At 44.2% G+C, this 12,764-nt stretch overlaps 1 protein-coding gene across 1 annotated transcript in view; it reads left to right on the top strand.

Annotated features, from left to right (window-relative positions):
- The window catches only part of WWC2 (WW and C2 domain containing 2), a 205,165-nt gene that overhangs the window by 89,069 nt on the left and 103,332 nt on the right, over positions 1-12,764 (top strand). Inside the window, exon 2 of the mRNA XM_047091855.1 lies at positions 11,462-11,571. Within this exon, the coding sequence (XP_046947811.1) occupies positions 11,462-11,571 (110 nt within the window). The remainder of the gene's footprint in view (positions 1-11,461; positions 11,572-12,764) is intronic.

The raw sequence follows: 12,764 nt of genomic DNA, 5'->3' as shown, positions 1-12,764 counted from the left end.
AGTTCACGGACAAGTAATATCCATGGGAAAAAAATATTTGCAACTTGACAAAGGATTAATGCCAGCGTATATCACAGGTTGCTACAAATCAATAAGAAGGGCAGACCGCACAGTTTCAAAAAGGTCAATTTAGGGACTCCTGGGTGGCTCAGTCAGTTGAGCGTCCAAGTCTTGATTTTGGCTCAGGTTTTGATCCCAGTCGTGGGATTGAGCCCTGCGTCAGGTTTAAATTCTCTCTCTCTCTCTCTCTCTTCCTCTGCTCCTCTCCCCTGCCCTTGGTCTCTCTCTCTCTCTCTCTCTCTCTCTCACACACACAAATTAAAAAGAAAAGAGCAATTCACAAAGGAAGCAAATAAACATATAGAAAAGTGACAGGGGCACCTGGGTGGCTCAGTTGGTTAAGGGTACACCTTCAGCTCAGGTCATTATCTCAGGGCTTGTGAGTTCAAGCCCAACATCTGGCTCACTGCTGAAACCACAGAGCTCGCTTCAGAGTCTGTTGCCCTCTCACTCGCTGCCTGTCCTCCCCCCCCCATAAAAATAAACAGTTTTTTTTAATGTAAAAAAAAAAGAGAGAGAGGAAAAAAATAAAAGTTACAAACCTTACTAATAATTATTAGATTCCTCCTCCCCTTTCGACCATATCAGGGGTAATGGCGCTCACTTCCATTGTGGATGAGAGTGCAAATTGGTAATGCCCACGTGGAGGAGAGTAGGTATCAGAATTAAAAAATTTAAATGATGGGGCACCTAGGTGGCTCAGTCGGTTTAGCGTCCGACTCTTGATTTTGGCTCAGGTCATGATCCCAGGGTCATGGGATCGAACCCTGTGTCGGGCTCTGCACTGACAGTACGGAATCGGCTTGGCATTCTCTGTCTCCCTCTCTCTCTACCATTCCTGTGTACACGCTTTCACTCTCTCCCAAAATAAATAAGTGAACATTCAAAAAAATTCCAATGGTAATATGTCTTTAACGTGTCTCTAATGCACACTGACACTTTTGAATTTTACAAGTAGGTATGTTCTTTGACTCATTGTCAGAAATTTATTCTAAAAAATACTCTGAGAGCTAAAATATTTACAAGTATGTTCATTGAAGCATTAATTCCTCTCGAAGGAAGTTGAAACTGATGTCTGTTAATTAGTGATTAGTCAAATAATGGGCTGTAATCCATTCTGTGTATGTAGATATTAGAAGATTGAGGTCAACCTGTAGCGACGATCATTGAAAGGTTTCTAACTTGTATTGCAAACTAAATAAAGTCCTAGAAAATGCACACAGTATGAGCCTGTTTGTATGTTTGATAATCGCATGTGGATTTATAGATGGACTGAAAAGAACCAACGTATTGGAATATAGATCATTGTATAGGGAAATGAAGGCAGGACTTTAATAATAGTTTATTCTATTTTATATATTTTTCATAATGAGAATATATTAGTTGTGTTTTTTAGGGCAAGGCTCAAAACTGTAGTGTCTGTATAGTTTATTTAGTTTAACACCAATCTTGTAAAAATGTGCATAATATTGTATGTGCTTCCGTATGTGGGTGCATACGTTTATTTAAGAAAAATAGCCTGGAATGAAACCGCTTGTTACCTGGGGTTATCCCTATGTGATAAGGTGTTAGGGATTAAAAAACATCTTCCTAATTACTTAGTTGTTGTTATGTTTTTTTAAGTTTATTTATTTTGAGAGAGAGAGAGTGCAAGGGAGGGGCAGAGAGAGAGAAAGAGAATGAGAATCCCACGCAGGCTCCACTGTCAGCAAAGAGCCTGAGGCAGGACTTGAACCCACGAACCGTGAGATCATGCCTGAGCCGAAATCAAGAGTTGGGCGCTCAACCAACTAAGCCGCCCAGGAGCCCTCTAGTTCCTTAGCTTTTGATCAAATGAGTGCAGGATCATTGCAACCATTCGGGAAGCCTCTTGAGGGAAGAGGACGAATCCAGCAAGGTTCTAGCCATCCAGAGGGGTGTGCTGTGTGTGGGTCCCTTCTTTGTTGTTCTGGGGACAGCACATCCTCCAGAGTAAGTCCTCCAGCGTCTTGCATTCTTGTCTGGGATGGAGTCCGTGGTGGTCGTCCTGTCTGAGCGGGAGGCAGGAGGACGGGGCAGTCTTGGTGGTGGGTTTGTTTGTTGGGATAATAATCTGTTAAGCCCTCTTCCTCTCGCCCGCATTCCTACCTTCTTTACCGACATAGCCACTTAAAATCTCAAGCTGTTTTCCAAAACCAAGTAATCCAGTGGGCAAACATTTCTTGACACTTAGGACACAGAAGAGGTTCAGGTTAAAGTGTGTTGACCACCCCGTTTTCTTCCGTAGGGTCAAATACTTGGTAAAAAAGTTGCCGAATTATTGAAACACCTGCAATAAATTCTCTTACCTCTCTGCAACGAAGAATGTGTTTTCTGTTTAGCTGTTCATTTGTGGTGCATGATGTAATTATAATAGGCTAAAATAAGTTACAGGGCCAGAGATTTTGGGGAGCGTATTGAAAGATTTTTCTCCTAGCCTGTCCCATAGTTAACTCTCACCTTATTATCGACTGTTCATCCACATAGTCATCAACTATCACCTAAATACTAACCTTCATCTTGCTCACAGTAAATGCATTTACCGTTACATTTACATACATTGAAAGTTACAAACAAACAAACCAACAACAGCCCTTCCATAATTGTTTTCATTCCTTTCCAGTTCTTTCCTTCTAACCTGCGTCCACTCAGTCAGCACGGATTACGAGCTGGCTACGTATGAAGTGGACGTGATGCCGGGAATGCAGAGAAGAGAGCGGGGGCCGTGCCTCTGAGAAGCTCAGAGAACAACAGGCTGGTGGGGGGGTGGGGTGGAGAGCAGGCCGTCATCCGCCTTAGATGGCAGCCGAGCCTGTGTTGGAGTGGTCCTCTGGGACAGGAGTCAGGGGGACTGGGTAAGAATGGCATTCCTAGGGTAAATGGAGTCAGCATTTCAATGGTTTTTTTAATACTGCCAAACTGTCTCTTAAAAGGAATGTATCAAGTTGCGAAATTACCAGCAACAAATGAAAGTAACTGATTCCTCACATCCTCGCCAGAACTGTGTTTCATTAAGACAAAGCAAAACAAAAACAAAAACTTGATACCCTAATAGGCTGCAAATTAAATCAAGCCTCGTTTTCTTTGGCGCTTCTTTTTATTATTAGTGAAGTTTTGCATTTTCACGCATTTTTATTATTTAACTTCCTCTTGTGAAAATACCTTACTCACTTGGAGTCTTTGCGTTGTTATGACTCGTTCCTATTTACAAAAAAATAGTTTGTTGAGGTTCGGTTCACACACCACATAATTAACCGCTTTAAAGCGAACAGTTCAGTGGCATTTACGACAATTCCCAGGGTTGTGCAAGCACTATCTCTGTCTGATTCCAGAACGTTTCTACCCTTCCAGAGTCTCTGTCCACTCACTCCTCCCCCTAGCTCCCGACAACTCTTCCCGTACTTTCTATCTGTATGGATTTGTCTGTGCTGGGTACTTCATATGCCTAGAATCATATCATATGTGGCCTTTTGGGTCTGGCCTTACTTAGCATCGTATTTTGGAGGCCATCCGCACGTAGCTTGTATAGGCACTTCCTTCCTTTTTACGGCGGGATAACAACACTGCGTTGCATGTACAGACCGCACGTCGTATATCCATTCATCCACTGATGCACGTTTGAGGTGTGGCCACTTTTTGGCTCCTGTAAATAGTGCTTCTGTGAACATGCATGTACACGTAATTGCTTGGGTACCTGTTGTAAGTTCTTTTGGGCGAGCACTCAGGAGCAGAAATGCGGGGTCATAGAGTAATTCCGTGTTGAACTCTTTGAGAAAGTGCCAGACTTTTCTGCCGAGGCTACACCATTTTACCTGCCCGCCCACGATGCACGGGGTTCCCCTTTCTCCACCTCCGTGCCAGCACTTTCTATGTTGGGGGTGTTGCTGCTGTTGTCTTACTCATAGCCATCCTGGTGGGATGAACTGGTACCTCATCATGTTATTTATTTTCATTTTCCTGACGACTACCGATGTTGAGTACTTGTCACTATTTTGTATGCAGGTGACAAAATGAAAGAAAAAGGAAAGCCTGCTTTCAAAGAACTTATTTTAAAATTGTTTCAATGTTCCTTGAGGGAAAAAAATGCTTACTTAAAATTAAATGAAGTGGCCCTAATCTGAGAATTATTAAGCCATTAATTCCGTAGTTTTCGTAATACGGGTATTTATGAAGCACAGGCTTTTGCCCTCAGTTTCAGTTTCTTTATAAAACATTTTTTAAAATTTTATTTATTGGGGCGCCTGGGTGGCTCAGTCGGTTGAGCGGCCGACTTTGGCTCAGGTCACGATCTCACGGTCCGTGGGTTCGAGCCCCGCGTCGGGCTCTGGGCTGACGGCTCAGAGCCTGGAGCCTGTTTCGGATTCCATGTCTCCCTCTCTCTGACCCTCCCCCGTTCATGCTCTGTCTCTCTCTGTCTCAAAAATAAATAAATGTTAAAAAAAAATTAAAAAAAATAAATAAAATTTTATTTATTTATTTTGAGAGAGAGAGAGAACAAGTGGGGGAGGGGCAGAGAGGAGGAGGAGGGGAGAGAGAGAGAGAGAGAGAGAGAGAGAGAGAGAGAGAGAGAGAGAGAATCTCAAGCAGGCTCCACGCTGTCAGCGCACAGCCTGGTGTCGGGCTTGAACTCACGAGCCATAAGATCGTGACCTGAGCTGAGACCAAGAGTCAGAGGCTTAACCAACTGAGCCACCCAGGCTCCCCTCCAGCTTCATTTTTAAATGGAGTTTGTCTTCATTTCTCCATCACCTGGGTGGATTAGGGGTGTGATTTTGTGGCTTAACTGGTGGTTCTCAAAGTATGGTCCAGGGACCACAGCGTCACATCACATGGGGACTTGTAAGAATCACAGATTTCCAGACCCCAGCTCCCCAACTACTGAGGCAGAAACTCTGAGGGTGGGCCCAGCAATCTGTTTTAATAAGCCTTTCAGATGAGTTGGATGTACACGTAGGTTTGAGAGTCACTGCTGTAAGTCCACACTTTCAGTCTGAGCTTACATTAAAGAGCTCCTGTTGGAAATGTAATCCACGATTTTGACCTTATAGTCACCAATTTTTTCAGTTAAAATAGGCAGACAGTGTAACCAATTCAGGCGAACCATTTTATAACCTCCTGTTTCAGAATGGCGTGTGTAAATCATATAGTTGTATGTAGAAATTGCAATTCAGGGGCGCCAGAGTGGGTCAGTTGGTTAAGTGTCCGACTCTCGATTTCAGCTCAGGTCACGATCGCACGGTTGTGGGACTGAGGCTTCACATCCAGCTCAGTGCAGAGTACGGAGCCTTCCTGGGATTCTCTCTCTTTCTCTCTCTCTCTTTTTTCTCTCTCTCTCTCTGAAAAAAAAAAAAAAAAAAGGAAACTGCAATGGAGTCTACACATCATGTAAAAAAGATAAGTATCTTTTAAAAGCTACTTTCGACCTTTGGGCAAGTCTTCAAAGAATGTGAGAGTTGTGTGTCCTTGATCTGTCTCTTTCCTGCTCTCTGTGATTGGACTTTACCTTCTACTCCCTTCAGAGCCTCTGGTGAAGGTGGCTGGCGTGAAGGCCCGTGTAGGGGAGCTCGCGACCATTACCTCCTTACAGGAGCCCCTGGGGCAGTGACTAGGGCGGCAGATGTTGACTAGAAGAGGTGTATGTTACCCAGTCGTGTGCTTACTGGATCATAAGTAAAATTTTTTCCTATACGGGCTATTCATTTTTTGTTTCTAGTTTTTTTTTCTAATGTTTATTTTTGAGAGAGAGAGAGAGAGAGAGAGCATGAGCAGGGGAGGGCCAGAGAGAGAGAGAGAGAGGGAGACACAGAATCAGAAGCAGGCTCCCGGGCTGACAGCTCAGAGCCTGATTGACGCGGGGCTCGAACTCACGAACTGCGAGATCACGACCTGAGCTGAAGTCAGACGCTTAACCAGGTTGAGCCACCCAGGTGCCCCCTACACAGGCTATTCAGATGCAACAATACTTGTATCTACTTTGCAGAGTTTTATGAGGATTTAACGTGCACATTTATGTGTATTGATGCATGTGTGTGGTACGTGGTAAACAGGGAGTGTTTTATATTTTCAGTGTAATCACTGTACGTAAAAGTCAGCTTCTTTTTCCGTAGCATATTCTAAGCTTCGACATTTTTGCAGATGATGTAGCTGAGTCCCCAAACCAACAGCATAAGCAGCGTGCTTTTTCCAAGGTGAACTACCCACAAATACTGCCTTTCGGTAGTGTATTCATGAAGCAGCTAGAGAAGGGGTTAGGTCTAAGGGAGGTGATAGGGCCTCCTAAAGTCCTCCACGGATTTCAGATCTCTAGGTTGGAATGAATGAATGATTAGGAAGTGAATGTCAGAGAGGAGCCAGAAGATTTGAGGCAAGGCTTTTTTAGGGTGGAGGGATTGGATATGTTTGTAGGCTGCCGGGAGGAAAAAATGAACTCTAAGAGGGGAGATCCATACTTGATAATCATTGATGGGACGTGATTGCAGAGCCGGGAGAATGGGGTGGATTACGGACTGACGACTGGCAGGCTTTTGAGAAGAGAAGGAATTATGAGCGCGGTGAAGGGAACCAGGCATTTGGGTTCTAGGAGAGCAGGTTTGGGAAACAAGACTGTTGTGTTCAAATAGTTGAAAGCCCATCACATGGAAGAGGGATTACACTACTACTCTTTGGTACCAAGGGATACCAAAGGGATCAAAGGGATACCAAAGGGATAAAGCGTGCACCAGCGGGTGAAAGTTACAGGAAGACCAGATCCTGGGCCGACACAGGGAAGGACTGTCTGGGAGCCCGGGCAGGTGCAAAGAGTACTTGAACTCAGTCTGAAGAAATGGGCTGGTTGGGCTGCCCAGTTACACGCCTTTCCAGCTTTGAGACGTTGGGCGAGCCATTGATATCACGGAGCCCCGGTCTCTTCCTTGACCCGGTGTACCGGGCTCAGCACTGTCCCTGTCTGTGGTTCTCCTATCTAACATGACTCCTTTTGAAGAATCGTAGTGAATTTCCACAGAGACACAGAGTTAACCTTCTTACCCTCTTCTGACTTGGTTTGTCCAGTTTCTCTTAAGAGTCATTTGCTCGGGACGCCTGGGTGGCTCAGTCAGTTACGCCTCCAATTCTCGACTGCGGCTCAGGTTATGATCTTAATGGTTCATGGATTCAAGCCCCGTGTTGGGCTCCGTGCTGCAGCGTGGAGCCTGCTTGGGATTCTCCCTCTCCCTCTCCCACTCTCTGCCCCTCCCCTGCTTCTCTCTCTCAAAATAAATAAATAAAGATTAAAAAAAAAAAAAAAAGTTGTTTGCTTCTTGCTGCCCCTCTTCACGCCTTCCTGTCATTCCCCTCTTTCTGTCCCTTTGCTGCTTCCCCGGACTAGCACGGTGATAGAAGCAGAGGGGCCTAATCAACATCATTATAAATTAAAATTAGAAAACATGTTGCCCTTCTTTCGAAATCCAAATCGTGAACCACATCCTTACTTCTTCCCTGTTGTTTCAGAGCAGTTCAGCAGTGTTAGTGTGGACAGATTCTGCAGTGATCATAGACCGCTCACAATACGAACTCTGCTTTGAGTTAGCTCAACAATGGCCACAGCAGATGCTGTGAAGTAAAAATAACTGTTAAGACCTTTATTAACATTCAGGCCAAACTATACATTTGGGGGACTTGAATCGTGGCAAGAGTACTGTTAACCTGAGAATGGTTTTCTCTGTCCAGTGCCTTATCTTTTAGTGCAGTGAGTACAAACTCCGTTCTGGTTTTGTGCTGCTCACACACAGTGTTCAGCGTCACGTAATCATCAACATTTAGTCTGTGTGGCGTCTCATGTCATAGGACAGGTATCCATGATTGACAGTAAATACTAACGGACGGCTCATGTACGGGGATGACATAATGCCCGCAAAGAGGGGAAATACCACGCGAAGTTCAAATTTCGTATGTCAACGTTGGCACAGTGCCGCAGTAAATTGCCATTTTCTTCACATTAGTCACGGTGCAAAAGAAGGCTGTTTTTAAAGCAAAGAGTAGTCTCTGGAATTTAGCATAAAGACTCTTGTTAGTTTCAGACTTTTTGCATGATGTTGCTCCTTTGTGAGGAACCAACAACAACCACAAAACTCCATCGATTTTTACTTCCTCAACATCAGAGAAAGATTGAATGTTTCAGAGATTCCTTGTCCAAAATAAGATGAAGAAGTTTGGAAACTAATCAACATTTCTGCTTACTGTGTTTGTTCTAGGTCATATTGTTTCTGATTTTGGAATGCACCTGTTACTTCTTTTTGTTTTGTGTTAACTTCTTACTATGTCATAGTAATATGTTCCCATTATCAGGATAACAGCATAATTGAGTGCTTAATTCTGTTTGGTATCTGAGAATGTCATTCTATTTGTATCTTGTAATTCGGGTAAGAATTACATTCTAAAATTTTGAAATTTACAAATAGGTATTTAATGGTTTTACTTATTGATAGAGTGCGGAGAAAAGCTAGCTATCTATCCAGGTACAGAATATAAAGCATGTGATTGATTTTTGAAGTCACACTGCAAATAACTTTTATGTTAAAATTCCCGAGGATGGAAACGTCTGAATTTTTAACTGAGCTCGTAATTACATGGGTACCTATAGATGTAATTCTAGTCTTGGAACAGTGACAGTTAATAAAATGCTTATTATCTACTGAACAATTAATAGGAGAAACTGGATTATTTCCAAGTGTAGTCAAATTACCGTAACTTGTAATCATAACCCATGTTCTGAAGCTTTTGTGACTTTTCATTCTTCGAGTGATAAATATATTCCTGTCCCCCTCGTGCTTAAACACGTTGACTTGGTACCAGGATAAAATTTGTGTAATACCACTCTTTTGTCATTTCTGTGTCTTATTCATTTCTTTAGGATGTGTGTGCGTTTTAGACGGCATCGATAAAAGGGGTTAGGGAAAGAGAACAGAATAATATGCAAGGTAACTTGGCCAAGGGGCTTTATCTAATAATCCACTTGATCAAGGTAGACAGAGATCAGTCTTACAATGGGTGAAGACAAGGCCACTTCCTATGGTACGGAGATTTTTTGATACAGTATCTAATCCCTTGGTCACTTTTCCTGGGTGGTTTATGATCTGAGATGGAATTTAAGCACAGCTCCAAGAGCACAGGTTTTTTTTTTTGACTCCGATGGGGTTCAGATTGACTCCAGGTTTGCAGAGGAAATATGGCGAGTTGCCGTATTCGGGCACGTTGCCCGAGGCTCACTTCACTAACGTATAATGTCTAATGTATATTGAAGCTCACCGTTTGTCAAGCATTATGCTAGTCAGGTCTCATTTAAACTTCGTAATCCACCCACCTTTGAAAAGAAGATCGAGAAATGGGTTTTTTAAGGTTAACAACCTGCCCTAGGTTGTATAGCAAGTAGGTGGCAGACAAGGGATTTGACCCATGTCTCTGGTGCCAGATTTCAAGCTCTTACCTCCTGAGCTAGTGGTTCCCAGATTTTCCATCACTGCCTGGAGAGTTCGATGAAACGTGCATTGCTGGGCCCTAGAGTTTCTGATTCTCTAGGCCTCTGCTAGGGCCCAGGAATTTGTCCTTTCTGACCGGTGCCCGCACGTTGATGCTGCTAGTCGTCAGGGCTATACTTTGAGAACCAGAGTCTGACTCCGTCCCTCTGAAGAACGAATGAGAGAACTCACGTGTTGTGCTGGTATTGATAATCTCTAACCTTTGTTGACCGTTTACCATATGTCCTCGACAGTGTCCTAATTTCATTCCTTTTTTATCTCACCTCAATCTTAGGAGGCGGTTAAATTGCAGGGAGAGGATAAGGGAGTGTGATCACCGCTTGGAAGAGAAGGAAACTGAGGTAGATAGAGGCTCCCAGTAAGGTGGCCTCGTAGTGAATCAGTGACACAGCTGGTTGTTCTCATTATGACTTCGGCCACCTGACCTGGTTGCAAAGAACAGTGTCCCTGGAGCTCTGTCCGGATGCAGATTTCATGCTATGGGAGCATTGAGAGGAAAGGAGGCACTCCCTCCGTTTCATCCGTTGGTATTTTATGTCCTTGGAGGAGGCTCCTGTAGGCCAGGCCTGGGAAGAAAGGGTCTCCCTCCTTCTCATATTGTTCCTGCGGCGTTCTGAAGGGTGCAGACGACACAGTTTGTTACTCTGATGACCGATGAGGTGCTGGAAACAAGCTCCATTTCAGCTGAGCTCTGACATGGTTGATACTCGCGAGCGCGGATAAAAGGGACTCCGGGTGATTTTGTGTGTAGGCATTGTGCTGGTGTTGCTAATACATTAAATCAGAAGGTGTATCAACTCATGTTGGCCACCCAGGAACAGGGCATTCACTAGTCTGTAGGGTTAGCCTGCCCGTGGGTGCGCCGACAGCCAAGGAGAATCTCAGAATCAAAAATGAAGGAAGTGAGAGAGAAAGATCAACCCGCGATCAGGTTTGAAACCTGCTTAAGAAACTGTAAGGTTCCCCATTCATTTTGAAGCTTAAAGAGAAAGTGTAAGGCCGTTTCAAAAGGTGACATCACATCGATACGTAAATACCTTGTGCGTTTGCTTGCATTAAAATTCGTGTTGAGTGACTGTTATGTAGAAGATACTTACAAAAATGAAATAAACTTGTCCCTCCCATCAAGGAGAACTCATAGCGGACCTCACAACCAAGGAAGTGTTCCATTAATTTACGCAGGAGCCTCTAAATCTGAAGTTAGCGTAGGCTGATGCATGCCTTGTCTTGGGGTTCCTGGTATGGTGATTTCCACGATGCCAGCGTTTGAATCCTGAGACAAAATCGTCTTCGTACTGAGATAGGCATTTAGCCGTAGAGCTAGAGCCTAGGGCCCAGGCGTCCTTACTGTCAGCTTGGAATGGTCTTATTCAGGGCACTTGGGTGGCTCCGTCAATTAAGCGTCCGACTCTTCACGTCGGCCCAGGTCATGATCTCACGGTCGCCCTGGGCCTGGAGCCTGCTTCGGATTCTCTCTCTCCTTCTCCCTCTGTCCTCCCCTGCTCGCTTGCAGGTGCATGTGTGCACTCGCTCTCTTTTTCTCAAAATAAAATAAAATAAAATAAAATAAAATAAAATAAAATAGTCCGTATTTATTTTTTGTATGGATTTACCGCCCAGTCTGAAGCTGTGAACTTTGAAAACGATGTTATGACTTACTGCTCCTTTTCTGGATGTTTGTCTCTGTATTTTATCCTTGTTTTTCCCCTTTGAGATTCCAGACACAGCGGTGCCAACTCTAGATACAATCAAGAACGGCAGGGAAATGCGGCCTAGACATGTCTTCCCTTGTGGGGAGGGTAACTGAATGTTGACACACGTGGTTTGACAGAAAGAATCACCTGTACGTGTATTCTGGTTTGTTGTAGGTTAACGAAGCCCTTGTCGTTTGCCGATTGTGTTGGGGATGAACTTCCGTGGGGATGGGAAGCAGGGTTTGACCCACAGATTGGTGTCTACTACATCGATCACGTCAACAGTAAGTTTTCCATTTTGGTAACAGTAAACATAGCAGAACAGTGATCCCCCCCGCCCCCCCCCCCCATCTAGAATCATGCAAAAGCATCAACCCTCTACAAAGTGAACTTCTTTATTGTAAACCCCACTTTGTCAGTGACTGACATTAACACATATGCCTGTTTTGCAATCTGGGACACGTATAGAATTGGGCTTATGGGGGCAGAGACAGAGAAACGAATCTGTCTGTGCGTGTGCGTGTCTACCTGGTAGGAGGGGAGTTTCTCGAGCACAGGTCTAGAGGCCTGTGGAGACCATGAGCCATTTGCCTCGTCCCGTCACCACCGCCCCTCAGACTGGGTTTCCTCTTTTTCTCGTCCTTGCCACGGACAGAGTTGGGCGTGCGTACGGCCCAACACGAACAACTTTTTGAAACACATACTCGGGGTATTTTTTATATGTCTGTGTGTGTGTTTATGTTTGGCTCTCTATCCACCCCTTTAAAAATTTTTTTCAGGTGGACACATGTAATACTGATACTCACTTTGCTTATTTCACTTAAAAACTAACCCTTTTATTTTTCTGGGTTTTGAGTAATACCTCATGGTTTATACTCTGTTAACTTATTTCTCATAAGTCTGTTGCACTAAAGATTTATATAATATAGTACTCTTTTTTAATATCTTTAGGAATAATATTATAGAAGAGTATCTGGGGCGCCTGGGTGGCTCAGTCAGTTAAGCGTCTGATGCTAGATTTTGGCTCAGGTCATGATCTCGCGGTTCGTGAGTGCGAGCCCCACATCGGGCTCCGCGCTGACAGTGCGGAGCCTGCTTGGGATTCTCTCCCCGTCTCTGTGCCCCTCCCCCCGCTCCCTCTCAAACATATAAATAAAAAGTTGAAAGAACAGAAGTATCTTATTTCATGCCCGGTTATTAGTGGTGGCTTGCAGCCTCCCTCGTGTCGGTGTATGATGAAGTCTTGAAGAGACACAAAAAGCCCGTTTTAATAACAGTTCTCTCTTAGAAACCTCCGTATGTTAAACATATAGAATAGGCTTACAGCACTTCTATCGGATCGGAGAAAATATCCTGGCACTGGTTTCCTGTCAGGATCTTTCTTTACCTGTGCAAATACTTCCCAGGACAACGGGGAAGGGTTCCAGAACTGATAGAACTGCTCCACTCCTGCCCGACGCCTGCAGAGGCTGAAGGT

The sequence above is a fragment of the Lynx rufus genome, unplaced genomic scaffold (genome assembly GCF_022079265.1).
Source record: "Lynx rufus isolate CCGP_SWC_20201006 ecotype Redwood Valley unplaced genomic scaffold, mLynRuf1.p SCAF_3, whole genome shotgun sequence".
Taxonomy (NCBI): Eukaryota; Metazoa; Chordata; class Mammalia; order Carnivora; family Felidae; genus Lynx; species Lynx rufus.
The sequence above is the reverse complement of the archived record's forward strand: the minus strand, read 5'-3'. Positions and strand labels throughout refer to the sequence as shown.